Here is a 17,917-nt window from a genome sequence, read left to right as displayed (position 1 = left end):
TGCATAAGATCAATCAGGATTCCTGTGATGTGTTTAGACAGGTTCCCCAATTGCCACACAAATATTTTGAAAGTAATCTACTCCTATGTCAGAAGTGATATGTCTACGGCCTCACTGTAGGAAGTGACAGGACTCTATTGTTCAGCATAACTGAATTTGGGCTTGTTTCGCATCATGCTGACAGACTGGCAGGCTCAGTCAGGAGCATAGGTCTGCAGTACTGGAGGTGTACCTTTAACCTCCTGCTGCAACAGCAAGCTCAAACGTGGTTGTCCTGTAAGATGCTAAGTGATGTATCCAGCACTGGAGTTTTGCTGGAGGGTGAAACTGATGTATTGCTGTTCTGGAGCTGATAGACAGATGGTATTAGACAGAGATGAGTAACAAGAAGGAATTTTTTTCATATAGTTTCTCACCACCATTCAGAAGACTGCAATGAGCACTTACATATAGGGGAATGTGCTGCAGAACATTTATCTTGTGTAACTGCCATCTGTCTAAAATACCTGGGCTAGCAACACCTGAACTGCAAGTTGAGGTGTACAGCTGAGACAGCAGAGTGCCCAGAGAAGCCTCAGGGTTGACCTGGGTTAGCCCACCCTGGAGATGTCGGCGTGCCTGAAGACTTCCCAAAAAAATCATTCTGACCTGAAGAGCCTTCAACCATGACAAGAACACAGGAAAAGAGGCTGTGGCACATGGACATGCTATTAGTCTGTCTTATGTCTAGAGATAAAAGGAAGAAAGCAAAACCTGAATAAAACTTGCATCATTCAGCACAGCTTCACAGAATAACCTACCTCATTATTTAATGGACTTAATCAATTCTTGCTCTTTCTTAGCTATCAAATTTATTGACCCTACCTTGTTTGCCAATGCCATTCATTCATCACCCCACAATCTGCAGGTGATGGCAGTGGGATCTGTACAACTCCACTTGTGCTAATTTCTGTGTTGGCACAAGGTCTCAGTTGGCACAAAGGCTCAGTAGTTTCTGCCTGAACACAGCATCCACACGAGCAAGGCAACCAAAACAAGCAAGAACTTGTTGAGTAAAGACATTTGAGGCAAATTATGCCTGTTGCAATACTGAGGTGACAGGCACAGCAAACTAGGCATAACAACATCCCTTGTAAAACAGGGAGCTCAGCAACAGGCTCGGAGTGTCGGCTGGCTAATCTCAGAGGAACACTACTAATACGCAACTAGTGGAGGGCCTTATTCCTCCTTCCAGCCAAGTTGGAGTTCCTTATTTTTTTCCCTTGCAAATATAAAAAAAGCTTAGAATCCGGTGGAGCAACAGGTGAGAATAAATCATTATAACTGAAGACCACCACTTCTATTGTGAGCCTTCTAGCTACTTTCAGGATTTCTTCTGCCTTTTTTCCCCTTCCTTTCTTTCTACATAGTCACTTGCTTCTTCAAAGTTCACAATGTGGTTCAGCCCTGAGTTCTCTACTAGATGCCAAGTTTCAAAGTTCCCAAAGTACCTATCTATGCACACCAAGAATTATAAATAACATTTCCACATTTAAGCCAACTGGATCCTGAGCTAACCTAGTTTATAGCCATCTGGAATTCTTCAGAAAAAAGTGACTTGTAAGCACTGTAAACAGTTTTGTCTTCCCAGAGGATACCAAGAGTTTTCAACTTCATTGCCATCTTCATTTTGTGATCTGGGTTCAAAAGCAAGGTATAGATTTAAAGAAGATGATAATGCAAATAGTATTAATAAAAGAAACCTTAGAGTGATCTGCTTTTCCCTAATAAGGCAGGCTCTATCAGTGTCCCAAAGGCAGCAAGGTGCCAATATAATTAATCAGTCTGTTTTTAGTTCTCCCTAGACAGCAATATTAACAGTTTGTTTCAGTCTGTTTATATGGGTCTGACAGGTCTTCAACATGCTGTGTTCACTTTCTTGTGATTAATAGTCATTCACATGCTAAGGTGAAGACCAAGCAGAAAAAGAATGTTTAGAGCTGGACAGATAACTGGATTCTCTCCCCCAGCCTTCCATTTCTAACTAGGTACTAAATTTAGGAGTGCTGTCTCACCATATTGTTTAAACTCCTCCTTTTCTTGCAATTTGCCCAAGTGATGAGCCAAAGGGAAATTTAAATCACCTGTTTTCTTTGTTTACTTCTCAGCTGTGCTCTACAAAGCCATCACATTGATAGTGAATGTCTGCACACTGGGATACTAGATGCAGAAAGCAAAGCCATTGGGACTGTTCTGGGCAAGGAATAGCTCCTTCTGGTAAAACTTCTCTTCCTTTTCATCTCTGCAAACCTCTAAAGGGAGATCTGAGGAACTAGCTAAGCACCAAAACCAGCCCAACAGACCAAGGAGGAGCTGAAATCTAAGATGAGTTTTATACATTCATTCAGTGGCTTTTACAGCACTTCTAACAAGTCCTACCAAACTGGAGATGCTTCCCTAGTACAAAACCAAACACTTCTTGGCTTGTGGTTCTCCTCTCCACCACAGAGAGCATTAATTGGTGACAGTGTGAAAGAACACTTAGATAAGAAAAGGGAGCATTTGGAGTATTTCCCAGTTCCCCTTTCTGCCATTCTGGGTGTTTCATTTTGATACAAGCAGGTTTTTTCCCTCTCCTCCCCACCCCAAGAAAACATTATGCACACATTTCTATGCTAACTTTTGTTCGTTCTCTCTTCTCTCCATTTCCTCAACACAGCTCTCCTTCTGGGAGGTAGGTTTTGGAGCTCCTCCTTTGTCCTGGTTTCTTCATTAACTCTTAATTTCCTGAGATCCCTTCCCTCTTTGAGTCTCCTCCTTCTCTCGGCTTTCCCTCATCTCTTTGTCTCTAATCCATTGATCTCTCTGCTTAGGCCTCTTTTGATCTCTCTTCTTTCACTCTTACCCGAGCCCATTCAGTCTCGTGCCTCCTCCTGTCTATTTTAATCAGGGGATTCTTTTTTTCAGCATTAATCAGGAAGAATAATTTCTTTTCTGCCCTTCTTTTTTTTTTTTTTTTTGAATGCCAGTCTTCACAAATCGTAGTCTCTTTTTACTTCTATTGCAGTTGAAGAGGATGGCATAGGAAAGTTATAGTTGAACAGCAAAACAGTTCTGCAAGATAATACCATCCTCTAGAATAAAAGAAAAACTATCCTAATTTTTTTAAATGCTGTAAGCCACCCTATCAAGTAACAGGTATTGAACAGTAAGACACAAACACATATTAGCACACAGTGGGTCTCACACAAGCACTCAGCAGTGCTCTCCAGAAAGTTGTTGGTATATGCCTCTCTTAGATGCTCTAGGTAGTTCATTAAAGCAATGACATAGGTTATGCACCAAATAGCAGACCGACTCACTCCTTACCTGGGATAAAGGCACTAGGGCAGCCTCCTCTCCCTCTCAGAGAATTCAGGTTCCCCATCCCTAAAACACCATGCTCAAAATACAATCACTGATGTCATCTGCTTCCTTGCCTTTTGGCGGCTCATAATTTCAAAGCAGTGGCTTTCCTATTTGCAGTTTTGTCTTACTTACAAACTTGGGGTATACAAATGCTTATAGATGCATTTACCATCAGATCAGCTGCATGTACGTGGTGCCACTTGCCTCACAGTATGGCATGGGCAGAGATATCTCCTCATCTCTTTTGGAGATCCACAACAAAAGTAAGCTTGATTGTTGTTTCTTTTTTAAGACCACAACTGTGGCTTGATGGTTTTCAGAAGATTGTTCATTTTTAGCTTGTTAGAAAAAAATGAAGCAGCAGCTGAATGGACTAAGATACAGTATTTCAAAAATGAAGTTCATGTTTTATAGAACTAGTGTTTCCACCACAGAAAACTCAATATGAAACACCTTCTACTGTGCTGTGACAATGTGTTTTCCAGTAAACAAAACACTCAGCACAGCCACGTCAGGGATGGAAAAGACAGTGGCTGAGCAAGAGCACAACTGCTCTGGTGTCACATAAATCATATGCTGGGTCACGTGCCAGGGGACTACATCTTGCCTCTGCCTTCATGTGAGATCATATCACAGAAGAGGGCAGAAGTGCTGGACAGGCGGTTGACTCAGGACTCTTTCATGCTTTGCCATACTGTGAGGTGTTTCAAAGGTCCCAGCAGTGGCTCCCCAACCTGGCACTGTGATGCCATGGCAGTGAGCATGAGGTATCACACCTGACTGAAAGCAGTCACCCACAGCCAGGAAGCCTGAGGAGGAGTAAAAGATACCACAATGTGTGACCCCTGGACTAACAGTTGTCAAGAACAACTTTAGATATTCAGACCCTATAAAACCATTTTCTTCGGCAATAGATAACTCAGCTGCCCAGGGAAGTCAGATACAAGCACTACAGCTTTCTAAATGGGTAACACCTTCAGAACTAGATTGTGAGGGGGGAAAAAAAAAAAAATGGAGAAAAGCAACATGACAAGAAAATGACATCATTGTGCTGTATGTTGTCTTGTGGTTCCTACCTTCTACGCAGATCTTCAGCCACTGCTGCTCTGCAGCTGAACAAATAGGCTCGGAGAGATTTTAGCTGCTGTCTCAGGCGGACAACAGTTGCCAGAGGTTCAGCGTGCTTGTACAACATGGGATTTTCCTGCTGGATATCGATCAATGGCTCCTCATAAACATATTCCAGGAACTCTTTGGCTTGCTTTGATACCTGAAAAATAAAGCTATTTAGCTAGGCTTTCCTCCCAACTCTTTTTAAGCAGATCCTCCCCTCTGCGATCTCTCAGCTATTCTCTGCATCTGAAAACTTACTCTGTTAACAATTACAAATGAAGACAGAGCTGAGAGAGATCTAACTGTCTCTGCTTATAGCCAAGTCAAACTTCATGAAGCCCATCAAAGCCGAGTGTGTGAGATAATTGCTTACTTACCCAATGTACAGCGATATCTGCAGCCATACAAGTTTTCACTGTCGGGTAACACAGCTTACCAGATGTTTTTTTAAGTCTAAAAACTAATTACCAAGTCTCTTGCCTGTTAAGATTTTCCTGTTTGTTTGCTGTTTTCTTTTTGACAAGAAGCAAGTGATGAGGTAAGTGCCAAAGCACATTAGAAAAGGAAGCATACACACTGCAAATCCAATCATATTGTACTATTGCAGGGCATAGAACTCCAGTGTAAAATACTACTCCCCTATTTGTTTCATACTCAGCCAGCAGGGATAAAATGATGTAAAAAGAAAATAATCAGAAGTATATCTATCAAGTTGTGGTTTTCTACAACACAGAGAAATAATATTGAATTTCACTGGTATTAGTCACTCCCAGTATTTCATCTGCAAATTTTTCTTATGCCTTTTTCATGATAGTGCTCTGTTCTATCTCCAACTGCAAAGAGCTACTGTAATCTTGATAAATTAATGGGACTTTTGTTCCCACTAGAGAAGATACTCCTGTTTCTGAGGCGAGTAGGCCAAATTCCCTCTCATTCCTTATTTCTGTATTTTATCACAGCTGGAAAAGAGAAGATGGGATTATCTGAAATGAGCTGCAAATCACTTGAAACTGTGCTATGGAAATACTATTTGTTCCACAATTCAATTAGTTCTCCCAGACCTCTAAATCAGTGTTTACACTGAGTTGAGGGAGGGATGAATTAAGCTAACAAAAGGAGAAAGGGCACACCATAGACTCTTGAGATTTAGGATGTTATTTCCATTTCAGTGCTGTAAGGTAGGAAGTAGAAAAAAGCAATATACATCCTTATAAATGGCACCACTTCCAAAACCAGTGCAAGTTACTAGCTGCAGGAGTCACTAGCTACTTACAGGGAAAGCTAGCCCCAAATGTAACCTTTTCACAGTGCATAATACAAATGTAAGAACTAATGCCAAGGCCAGCTTCCCACCAATAACTACACAGATAATACAGTGTGCAGTTTTAAATACAGCAAAGCATAACTCCACAGGTTTCCCAGGTCCCGAAATGGTACTGAATAGCTCACCTATTTGTATTAAACATCCCAGTAATTTCTTTTTTTATTTTTCTTTTATTTTTCTGGTAAATAATGTGCTTAGAAGGAATTGTGCTGTCTTAATAGAAGCACAGATAACATGCCATGTAACAATCAACACAGGCATCTTGGATTTTGTAGAACAAAACTCTACAAACCCCAAATACGTCAAGTTTTCTAACACTAGCAATGCTGATGTTTTATTAGACATGCTAACTGCAGTTAACAAAAGAGATTGTAGTTAAACAACCTGCTTTTACAATCATTAAACTATTTGACTGCAATATCTCAGCAATCCCCTGACAATCACTGTATCTATAGTAAATATTATTCCTCTTCCACCAGTAGGCAAATTAAGCCACATTAAGGCAGCAATTCCCTAGGAGGCAAATGAATGCTTGGTACAGTGAATAGCACCTCCCACCAGGAGGACCTGGTGCCCAGGGATGTCTTTGTAGTCTCACTTCTTTGCTTTAAACCCCCGCTGAAGTGATGGGCTCCTCATCTACCTTCCCTGCTGCCTCAAGAACCTCAGGGCAATTACTGTCCAAGTACTACACCCATACCTGTGCACCCCTGTACCCTGAATGGGGCAACCCTCCTGAGGCTGCAAAGAGTACAGAAAGGAAAAAAAAATGCCAGAATTGAGGTCACTTGAGTGACTCTGCAACACTCTGATGACAAAGGACTACTGTGTGGCTCTGGTGCTGCATGGTCTGAATGCAGCTTTTGAGGAAAGAGGAGCAAAGCAAACCTTTCTCTCTCCTTGCCAATACAATGTACCTTGTGGAGTATTAACTGCAGGAAAAGTAGCTTTGCCCAGCATCACTGTCTGACAGGTAGGTGTCGGTTCACTCTGCATGCCTGACGCAGGCATACAGGTCATGTAGAACATTAACTCACACGGCCAACCATAGCAAAGTTACAAGAAGCTGAAATGCAGTCTTATAATGGGAAGGGTCAGGCAGTCACAATAACTCAGCTTGCTAACAGCCAGTATTCTAGTACATCCACTAGCACACTTACAGTTCCCCAATTTAACTGGGCAGACTAGACAATCCTATTACATAAGCCAGAAGGAGTGAGAAGATGGAAAATGCAACAAGCTTTAAATGTCATACAAGGATGGATGCTGACATTTCCAGACCTTTCTTTTCTAGCGGCTGCAAACCCACAGTTCAGAATTCAATTTACCAGCAGTCAGCCTTCCTTGAAGCCTTCTGGCACAGTGAGTTCATTTCCTGCTGTGTTTGTCCGGCATTTCGCTGGAAGCCACCTGAACCAAGCTGCAATACCTACTGTTTTTTGTGTGCAAACAGGGAAAACAGTTGGCCTGAGTAAAAGGAAGAAAGGATGCTCACAAGATCGCCTCTTTTCTTTTTCCTTCACACAAACACGTGTAAAAGACAAATATGAAAACAGTAGGGAGACAGGGGGAAAAAAGTGAACCTGAGGACTGAACTGCTACTTTCGTTAGGACAGGAGAAACATGCCTAATAGCCAAATCCTTTCAAAGAGCTTTTATCGCAGTCAAGGGGTTTTTTCTTCTCTTACCCATGTGATTTCAGGTGTTAAGTCCCAAGTATGGGAAGACACAGCTCTATAGATTTCTACCACTTTTGTTTTTTCATGACCTGTCTTGCCAAAAGCAGACAAGAACCTCTCCATTTCCAAAATTTACTTCATTGACGCAACAGTTTAGCTGCTGCTCAGACGTCTGGGAGTCCATGAAACATAAAAGAGAAACATGCCCAATTATTGTATCATTATAAAAGCTTATGTCCTAGAGTACCTATTGGTGCCTGCTTTGCCAGAGACAGATACAACAGACTCCAGAAACCACTGCAGAGTCAGGGAAAAGGTGGCAGTGGGATGGAGTGCTGGTTTTCTAACCCTTCATTCACTTTGCTTCCATTTGAGGGACTGACAGGCACATTTCAGACTGTGTGAAACACCGAAGCTTTTGAAGACTGAAACCCTGTTTCAGTTCTGTCCATTAAAGGTTCTATGTGCTTACTTCCTGCAAAACCAATCTGGCCTATGCCATGAGTCCAGCCAGAAGCAAGTCACCCACCACAAAAGCTCCACTTTCAGACATTGCTGTACTACCTGTGAGGGGCAGGGCTGTGCACTTCGGAGAAGCTCTGTTGTTTAGCTTCACTTTGGACGTTGCTGCACAGCTTTGTGTGGGCACGCTGGCCAATTATGAGGTGAAATGCTGACAAATGAAGTGATCTTCCTTTAAAAGTGAGCACAAATAAAATTATTAGTACCTAGACCACCTCAAGGAAGTGGGTCATGTATCTGTCTTTGCCGAATCAGCACATTTAATTAATGCATTACTAAAAATCATGCAGTTTCATTGTAACTCTTAAGTGCAGCAGCCAGCACTAAGTTGCCTTTTAGAACATACAGAAGATATAAACATCAGGCCTTATTTCTGAATGGGGAAAGGAGAGGCAGATGTAAAAGTGCAGGCAATATGTGCTCTACCTCAGAAAAGCACTGCTTCATTCCATGGAGGTGTAGGAGGGACACAAACAAAAGCACACGTATACAGAACAGAACAGAAAGGGGAAAACCCCGAAGATTTCACAAAAGTAAGGGGAACAACTTGCTGTTTTAATGCTGTACACGGAGTTGAGGAGATCCAAACAGTGATCTCAGCTCAGTCGTCACACTGACACTGTGGCACATGATGCCCTCTTCACCTTCCCTCCCTGCCTTAGTTGATGCTCATGTAGCTGGGGATGCCATAGTGTTTTCCTACCTTAGGGATGATGTTCCTTTCTTAAATCCACCTCTCTGAGCACTTTGGCACAGAGACTGATAGAGTATCTGCACAGAATTTGCTTGTGCTCCCAAGCCACCTCATAGCTGTTCTGCCCATCTATAAAAGGTGCATATTGATAACTTCTCATCATTACAGTGAGATTACAGTAGATTAAGTTTTCAATGAATGCTTAAGCTTAAAAGTCCCATTTCCTTTTGTGCCTCAGCTGCCTACACCAAGACCACAAGAAACAGAGCATAAAGCATAGTTCTTACCCTGCAGGTTTAGAAAACAAAACAGTTTATTTTCTTCACAGTATTACTGACAGCTTGATATGAGGTCTTTGCCTTACCATCCACTTGCTCTGTATCAGGGCTACCTGTATAACTCTGGGCTAGCAAGTTTAGTCCTTTGTAAAAGCATCCAAAGAAAGAACTCTTAAATATTTTATTCCTAGCTTCTAGGAAAGGGAAGGAGTTTTGTCCCCACACGTAGGAGCTTTGTAGCTCTGAAGAATCTTGCATTTCACGGTGGAAGACTATAATTTTCCTGATGGCAGGCTCTGGCTACCTTTTAATAATCTCTCTTTCTGACAAATTTTCTTCTTCAAGAGAGCTGCTTTTCCTCTAATAGGGCATTTACTGGTTATTTTTTTTCCTTTTCAAATAGCCCGTAATAATAATAATAATAATAATATTTGCAGACACAGAACATCAAACAGCCTCTCCCAACAGTGGCTGCTAGGTCTGAAGCTCTAGCATGGTCTGGATTCCTTATGAGTTTGTTATTGTTCCAGCATATGCTCCCCGAGATGGCAAAACAACACTGCTACTGTGTTTGCTGGTGTAATGCTTTGAGGCAGGCAATCAGTTGCCCCTATCTAGCAACCAGCCACCAAGGCAGCAGCAAATAGCAGATTACAGAAGTTTCAGAAAAGCTGCTTGTGTGGCAAGTGAACAACTGCAGAATTTTCCCTTTATGTTGCTTTTGTCTGCCTGGTCCAAACAAGTGCTATAGCAATGTCCTTCTAGTGCCCTTGAAATCTTCATGCCAAGAGATAGGACATACTGGGCCATGCAAACACCACGTTTGGGTATGCCAGTTTCCTGTAGGCATTTCCACAGTTCAGCACCCATCACTGAGCAGTGCCAATCTATAGTCTCTTGTGCCAATTCATAGTCCCTTGTGCTCATGAAACAGGTACTCCTCGAGGGCCCAGTAAGTGCAGAGATTAGGGCTAGAAGAGCCTGTCTCTTCAGCAACCAGATATTCAGTGATGGAAAAGATGCCACCAAGAAAGAGGAGCATAGCTGCTCCTGTGGAGGAATGCCTTAGGTCCAGCTAAGGAAACTGTGACAAAAACATCTGTATTGTAGAGTGTGGCTCATTCTGGCAAAAGGGACAAAGACAACAGTATTAGCAGTTAATGCCTGTAACTTTTAATCTGTTGCAATGTCTGTGTTTCTATCTGGAGAGTAATTCTGTTCACTTGCTAGCAAGCCAACCTGCAGGAAGATTACCTTGTATTTGGAAGTGTCCCAGTTATGAACCAGCCGTGCAGGGATAAGGAAGGTGTCATCCACATGGCAGGTGCTGCAGTAATACCATCCACTGTAGCTGCACACCTTGGCTTTCCCATTGGACAAGCCTATAGAGCGCTGACAGCCTGGAGAAGAGAGAGGAGGTAAAAGCCTGGGTTTGCACACCATGCCAGAGTACACACTAAGGATGCAGTAAGATAAGAAATTATTCCAGAGACCCTTTTTAAATTTTATTTATTTTACCAATGAGCCATTTCTCATTCCCTAAAAATAGAATAATAAATATAATAAAAATATAATAAAAATAATAAAAAACCTATTGCTGAACAAGCATACACTAACATAGATAACTTGGGCATCTATGGCAAACAGTTCAGAGAACAGTGAAAGGATAATTAGCACTTCTCAAGAAACAAAGGCAGAAGACCAGCTTTGACATACTGGGCATTTAACAGCCATGGCCATCCAAAAAACATGACCTGAAGCTTATATAGAGAACACCGGACCACAGAATTACTGTGTGCTTGCTCCAGACAGCTCCCATTTTCCCCACAACAGAATGGGCCAACACTGGCTGCCTGGAGGAGCACAAGCCAGCTCTTGCTGACAGCCAGAAGCGATGCTGACTTGGCAGGTAGGATTCGGCCACAGAATTAGCATAGCCAAGGCAAACCACAGTCAGGCCATGAATAATAACTCTGAGCAGCAGTCACATTGGGAATGAGTAGCCCTTAACTAGCAGTAGTGACACAGCTTAGTCTCCTGCAGAGTTTTTGGGTTTTTTCCTTACAATTGGATTACCTTGTATCTTACAAGGTCTGAAGTCTGCCTGATACTTTTTTCACTGCTGGATCCCTTGCCTCTTCCCATGCCCTCTTATGTGGAGTCCCTGGAGTAAAACAATGTATTTAAGAGCTGCTGCTTTAGTTGGAAAGAACAACCCAGAGCTCTTCTTCACCTGACCACAAAACCACATAGAAACTCAGTGTATTTGACACCTCCATCTTTCTCTCAGCTGTGACTAAAATGAAAGCCAACAGGTTCAAATAACATTAGAGTGAAGGGTTGAAGACAGACAGCACAGCCACATTAAACAACCTGCTCAGGAAGCGAGGCTAAAAATGTTTGGATAAGATACAATGAGATGTCTGTGGTTGTTATTAACACCTCTTTAACACAGCACACATGGTGGTATTTCTCTTTTCCCTCAAATATTAGTGTCCCCGTATGACATTTACAGCTACAGACACAATTAGCACCAGAGACTCATTTCAGCATGTGCTGTATGCTCAGAAGGTCTCTGCTGCAACTGGTTAGCAATACTGATTAGCAGAGACCTTGTGCACCACTTTTATGGCAGAAGTATTGGTTAGACAGAGTTTTTCATAGAGTCAACTGACTGCTCTCGACAATGTAACTGAATTTGTTATGTAACTTCTCCCACTGAAGGCATCTTTTTTTTGCCAGGAAAAGTTATCCTTATTTGAGTAGAGATTGCAGATCAACTACTGTAGGCATAAATCAAACTCCTCCTTCTCCCCACTAGCTGATGGTACTGTGTCCCCTCTGCTCTAATCAAATTAGAATAACCTGACCAGCACAATTAGTTCACTTCCTCCTCTTCCACGCTCCAGAGGCACTGATTCTCTGCAATACACACTATCAAGTGAATCAGTGTGAGACATGTCCTGTCTCTCTCTCCCTTTTTGAGGATATGCAGTTTCTTGAAAAAGAAAAATATCTAAACCAGTCAGTTGATGAAAGAGATACTTACATTAACATTTGCTCTTTTACCATTCATAAGATCAGAGCATAAGTATAAACATTTATCTCAAGTGGTGTAACATACATAATGCAAAAATGTGATCTCAGCTAATCATCAAACAGAAAACCCAAACACCATGACTGTAAACTATTATCACTGTAGAAATAATTTTTGTATAGCAAATATCAGCAGTACTTTTTGCAAAGCAGTATTTTTAGGGCAGAAAGAACACAGGTATGCCTTTCATAAGGGTAAAGTCAATTCAATTTATCCAGCAGTGTGTTACAAAAAAATATCACTTATGACTGTAGCTTGGGATTAGAATTTAGGAGTCAAGAACTTCCTATTTCCCTCAGTGCAAAGCAGGCATTTTCCCACCTTTCTTTTCCTGTTTTTCTTTTTTTTTTTTAAAAAAAAGCATTTTTTTGACAAGTCAGTTAAAATTTCCATGCAGTCCTGCTCCACTATGCTGTTATGGACAAAGTCAGGCATAGCAGGTAGGAAGCTTAGTATCAGTGCTCTGTAGTACATACAGAACTATTCTTTCAATATTTAAAATGCATTCACACATAAATAGGAAGGTTTTGAACATCTTATGAGACATGAAATACCAGTCCTGTTTGTCTGACATTACATTTGCCTGAGTAGTAGCCCTGGAAGACGCTTGCAGAAGGTACTCATACTGTTGCTATGGAGCCCATGTTTTTGAAAGCACAAGAGAGGGAAGTCTTGCCCCTCTGTAAAGAAAACAGAGAAGTATGCCCAATCCTCTCCTCATGGAGCAAGATGAAGAAAACTACGATAGAGAGCATTCCCTTTTCACAAGCTAAATGGAAACAAGCCCTCAGAGAGGATGATTGTATTAGCAATACCTCAGTACAGCACATTCTTCTGTGCCAGCCTTGCTAAAAGAAGTGAAGGGTCTGAATCTTACCACTCAGTAGTTATCTCTGAATTTCCCATCACTGAAAAGCACTGAACTATCCATCTTTATACCTTAACTGGCTCCAACTTCAGCCTTCATTACATACAGCCACCTACCCACATTGGATAAAACAGAGACTGCTAAATGACATGCAGTATTTTCTAGATCAATGTGTTTGGACCAGTTGATGAAGTATTAGTAGTAAAGCTGTGCCTGAATAGACCGAAGTGTCCTAACTCAATGCCACTGAAACCTTTGTAAATTAGCTCCACTAGCCAACACTTACTCATCTTGAGATGAGGATGGGAGAGGACACACTGATTTCACCTGACTGCTACCATGCACTGTCCACTGCACAGGCTACTGATATTTTGTAGTTGACAGTCTGCCTTAGTGCCCTAACTCCTATCTGATAGACTGAAGGCAAGAATAAGCTGAACTCCGATTTGAATAGCCATCATCTTAAACTAAAATATTTGCAATTGAGAAGTGATGATTTTGAGGCCTAATTTCTTGCAACCTCCTAGAGCCAGAAACTTGTTCCAGTCCATGGAGTTTACTCAGGAGAGAAATGCCAAAGCACAGAAGTGCGGGGGGGGGGGATTCCCCCCTCCTCACTATGTCCAGCCCATAAGAACTGAAGGTCTCCAGGGTGAAGAGGGTCTCAGAAAGCAAGCTTGGATGCCCTTCCCTTCAGGAAGGGTGGTTTTATGAAGAGGAGAAAGCGGAAGAAGTTCCTACCCAAGAAGCATGCATTGATTTCTCCCTTATTCCAGCTCTTCTCTGAGCCCACATTTGTTTCCTTGTTCCTCAGAAACACATATTTACACAGAGTATTTCTCATTCCTCTTCATATCCTCAAGTAAATTACATTCTCCAAAGCTACGCAACAGTTGTAAGGTTGGGGTATTTTAGATGAGAATGTGGCACTGGCACCTACTTTGTATTTTCCCTTACCTTACAAGCTTTGCTGTTTGAAAATCACCATCTTTTCCATTCCCATCTGTTGTGATTCATAATGATGGCTATTTGTACAATCCTTTCAAATCAAGTTATCAAAGCACTGATTTTCTTTGATGTTATGCAGTTCAAAGTGATGTAGTGTGACAAACATATTCCTGTGGCATAGACCACTTATGCTACTTTGTTTTTTTAAGATGGGAAAAAATAGAGCACGAGTGAGGGAGAAAGAAGAGGAGGAAGGAATACATTGTGGCTTAATGCCCTTGGAAATCCTGCACCTGGACGTTCAGGTACATAAAGTTGCCATCATGTTTACCAGAAGCAAAGCTAGGACTGATTCCTGGCTTTAAACTCTTAAGCACCCCTCCCAGCAAGATAGTAGGATGCAGCTGCCCACCTCAGAGATCGGCAACACAACTCAACAAATAGTCTAAACCAAACCAGGGCAAGGGGCCATTTAATGTTTGCAGAGAAAACACTTGTCTATAGCTAGAGAAAGCACCTTCCACAGGATGGGGGGAAAAAAGTGGCACGACTTTGACCAAGCCTCTCTCACCCACTCCTAATGCCTACACAGAATATTATCCAGATAACATCCATGCAAAGGTCTGGCAAACCCTGAGCCCAGAGCAAGGAAAATACTGTGATATTTACTAGTATCCCAAATCATCCCTACCTAAAGGATATTACAAAGCAAGCTACAGAGGGAAGAAATGTAGCTGTAGGTACACTGTTAGCAAAGTGAGGGAAGGAGTAATCCAAAACCTTTAATCACAGAAAATATACCAAAACAGCCTTGGAATCAAGCAAAGAAAATAGGGGTTAGAAAAATAGCAGCAAGAAAGTGCTGCTGGGCACAGATGAATCTCTCTCAACAACATGTCTGTGAACAGAGCAGGAGTATCAACATCAAGAGGCTAATTTCCAAGTGCTAAGACTTTGGGAAGAAAGTAGTATGGGAAGATGAGGTTAAAAAGTTATAAGAAGTCTCTGTTCTTGACTTAAGGTGGTGATGAGGATAGTATGAAGGAGAAATCCAAGACATAGGAATACAATTCCTCTCCTGTAAAGTATGGAAAACCCCATTTCTGCCATTTTCAGGGTGCTCCATACTCTTACGCTCAAGGAAGACACACACAAGTATCCTTTTTATCCAGATACCTTTTTCTTTAATCTTTTAGCAAGAAAAGATTGCAGTAGCTTTACACTGAAACAGAGAGACCAAACTAGAATTAAGTACACAAATGCTTTCCTTATTCAATAAAGTTCCTTGCTCAGTATCAGGAAAAAGCAACTCCCTCATGATTGTGTACCATAATTAAATCTGTGACAGATTAGCTTAGAAGCTAATTCATTTAGAAACAACATACAATATGAAGAAAAGAAAATGACCCACAGACTTCAAAAGGCTTTCAGCTTGATGAAGCCATAAAGCAGACTAAGCAGAAGGAGCACAGCAACAAATTTTCGGAGTGTTAGATCACACATACAACATTGCTGTAGCTGCTCAGCACAAACAGAGAGAAGGTGAGAATTACTTCAGTTGCTGGCCTTGTGTTTCTGTGCATCTATTCCAATTCACTTCACCATGGGAAAACTCCAGCTCACAAGGAAGACTAATAATCCAGCTCAGTTCTCCTCCATGCCTACCCAGGTTTGAATTTGCATTAGTTTGTCCTTTTCTCAGCATTACTTTTTTTTTCTCCCCAAAGCAATTCTCTTTCTGAAGAAATAATAAAAACCTCACACACCTCTAAGCAAAGTCTGACACTTTACTCACCTTGCCTACTTTTATTTGTGAGCGTCTTACGGACTTTAAAAAAACCCAAATTAACAAAATCTTCACCCATTAATGACATAACATTTTCCCTGTTGAAGCCATGTGAGTTTGACCCTATCCAGTTATAATTATCTAAGCAACATATAAATCCCATGTTATTTATGTCAGCAGAGTACAAATCCCACTTTAATTACAATCTAGATTAGCTTCTCCAGAAACAAAGAAGGGTTCACTAGCCCCCAACACCCAGACTCTTATTTTTTAGGGTTTTTTTAACAGACTCCAAAGGATAGATCAACTGTTCTGAGTCAATGGAAACATTGACTATTAGCTGGAGCTCAAGACTAAGCCCTAAATTAACAGTTTTCACATCTTCGTTAGTGCCATTTGAAAATATGATGCATAGCTCTGTCTTTATTGTCTTGCAAGCTCAGCTTGCTGGCTACAGGCTTTAGCCTGGGCTGAGGACACAGGCCACCCCAAAGAGTGACCCACCTCATCCTACTAGTGAAGAAGTCCCACAGGCACCCTGCTACAGAGCATCCCACCAAGGCAGGTGAGACGAATCATCCTCATGGCACCCAGGCTTTTTTCCCAATCAGTGAAGACTGGATTACCATAGACATCCAATATTTAGCCTGCTAGGGGTAGATGAAGTAAACAACACCCTTTTGTCAGTTATGCCAAGCACACAGAGCTGTGGCCCTCACTGAGAAGATGAACAATCAAGAAAAATAAAAATCACTGGTGGAAACAAGCCAGGTGATAGCACACACGTACCATATGCAACGTTCTGTGTGGCTCTATTACACTTATCTCTTGTAGAAGATCACATACAAGCACGCTGCAGGTTACACAGCTAAATTCTGCCTTCCCAGTAAAACTAATAGTAGTTAAGCCTGGAAATGTAACACTGAAAAAACATGAATGTCAAAGTGTAAGCCTGCACTTCGCATATACAAGTCAAGGGCAATATTTCACCAATAAATCAGGACCAAAAAATACCAGCTGTGTGTCAAATGGCTGCAACAAAACTATACTTTTGGAAATTAGCTTTTCATTTGCTTGGAATTTCCCACTTGAATTTCACCTGATTGTAGGTTCTTTCACTTTTAGTGTCAAATGCTGAGAAAGACTGAGATGTCATTTTCCCCAGAGAACTTGCTCTGAGGGAATTAAAAACAGCTATGAGGACATGCATCACACACAGTTATAGTGCATCCTTTCAACTGCTTTCTCCCTATTCCCAGGACAACAGCACTGAGAAAGAATACCATACACCTCAAGCTAATTTGCTATTCTTTCCCCCATGCCCTTGAGGGATTGTTTGCAATATCTGGTGCTTTGCTGAGATTGGGAAGCACTGCCTGACAAATGGGAATGGGAGCTCCCATGGAATGACTTATTGGCAGAATTCAGTAATTCACCAGCTCTTCAGTCAGGGATGAGAACTGAACACACTCTCTGGGCCAGCTCTTGACGTCTGCCAGCTAGGGGTAAGTAGATAATTTGAGCATAATTAATAATGGTATTCCCATTCCTACAGCTGATTACACTCATGCTTGTTTTTTTATACTGAGAAGGTAGGCAAGAGAACAAAGCAAAGAGTAGACGAGCCTTTTGTGTGATCAGAGCAACAGGTCAACTCCAAACCAAATCCTATGAAGGCCCGAATCTCACTCTGCAAAGGTGCCAGCCAAATCCCAAGAAGGTGGAAGACTTAACTTCTACCAGCGTAGAAAAAGCTAATAGTTTTCACTGCCACTTCCCCTTGTCAAGCCATCTTGAACCTGGACTGAAGAGCTCACTCTACCCCTGAAGATTAGGTCTTCTGTGATCGTAACTGATCACTGCTAACAGGTTTGATCAGCTCAAGCAAGTAAAAGAGATTCTATGCAGTATTGTCTAATCTTTCCCCAAACAAGAGCTGGCACATGGCAAAGCACTGTGGATCAGCAACGTTGTGTTTGGAAATATGCAGGTCCACTGCAAATTAAGTACTCCTTGCTATGCAAATTCAAGTTACCCTTGTCTGGAAACCTTCCCCCTGCTTCTCCCAACAAATCAGTGATCTTGTTTAGACACAGGAGATTTTCCAAATACTAATTTAGACACAGATGATGTTTTTTCTGCTCAGCTGGTTCAGGCTAGCAAAGAATAAGAGTTTAGAAATACCACTGCTACCAGTGGAAGCTTTACTTTTGAATCAATG

General features: G+C 41.7%; 1 protein-coding gene across 5 annotated transcripts in view; it reads right to left on the bottom strand.

Moving 5' to 3' along the window:
• The window catches only part of PLEKHM3 (pleckstrin homology domain containing M3), a 136,744-nt gene that overhangs the window by 72,536 nt on the left and 46,291 nt on the right, over positions 1 to 17,917 (bottom strand). For all 5 annotated transcript variants that reach the window (XR_004389923.1, XM_030488994.1, XM_030488993.1 and 2 more), the window contains 2 exons: positions 10,252 to 10,397; positions 4,464 to 4,657 (listed from right to left, as the gene is read on the bottom strand). Coding sequence is in view for 4 of the 5 variants with exons in the window: in XM_030488994.1 (XP_030344854.1) it covers positions 4,464 to 4,657; positions 10,252 to 10,397 (340 nt within the window). In the remaining variant the exon portion in view is untranslated. The remainder of the gene's footprint in view (positions 1 to 4,463; positions 4,658 to 10,251; positions 10,398 to 17,917) is intronic.

Source organism: Strigops habroptila, chromosome 5, assembly GCF_004027225.2.
Source record: "Strigops habroptila isolate Jane chromosome 5, bStrHab1.2.pri, whole genome shotgun sequence".
NCBI lineage: Eukaryota > Metazoa > Chordata > Aves > Psittaciformes > Psittacidae > Strigops > Strigops habroptila.
This window is presented reverse-complemented; position numbering and strand designations above follow the sequence as displayed.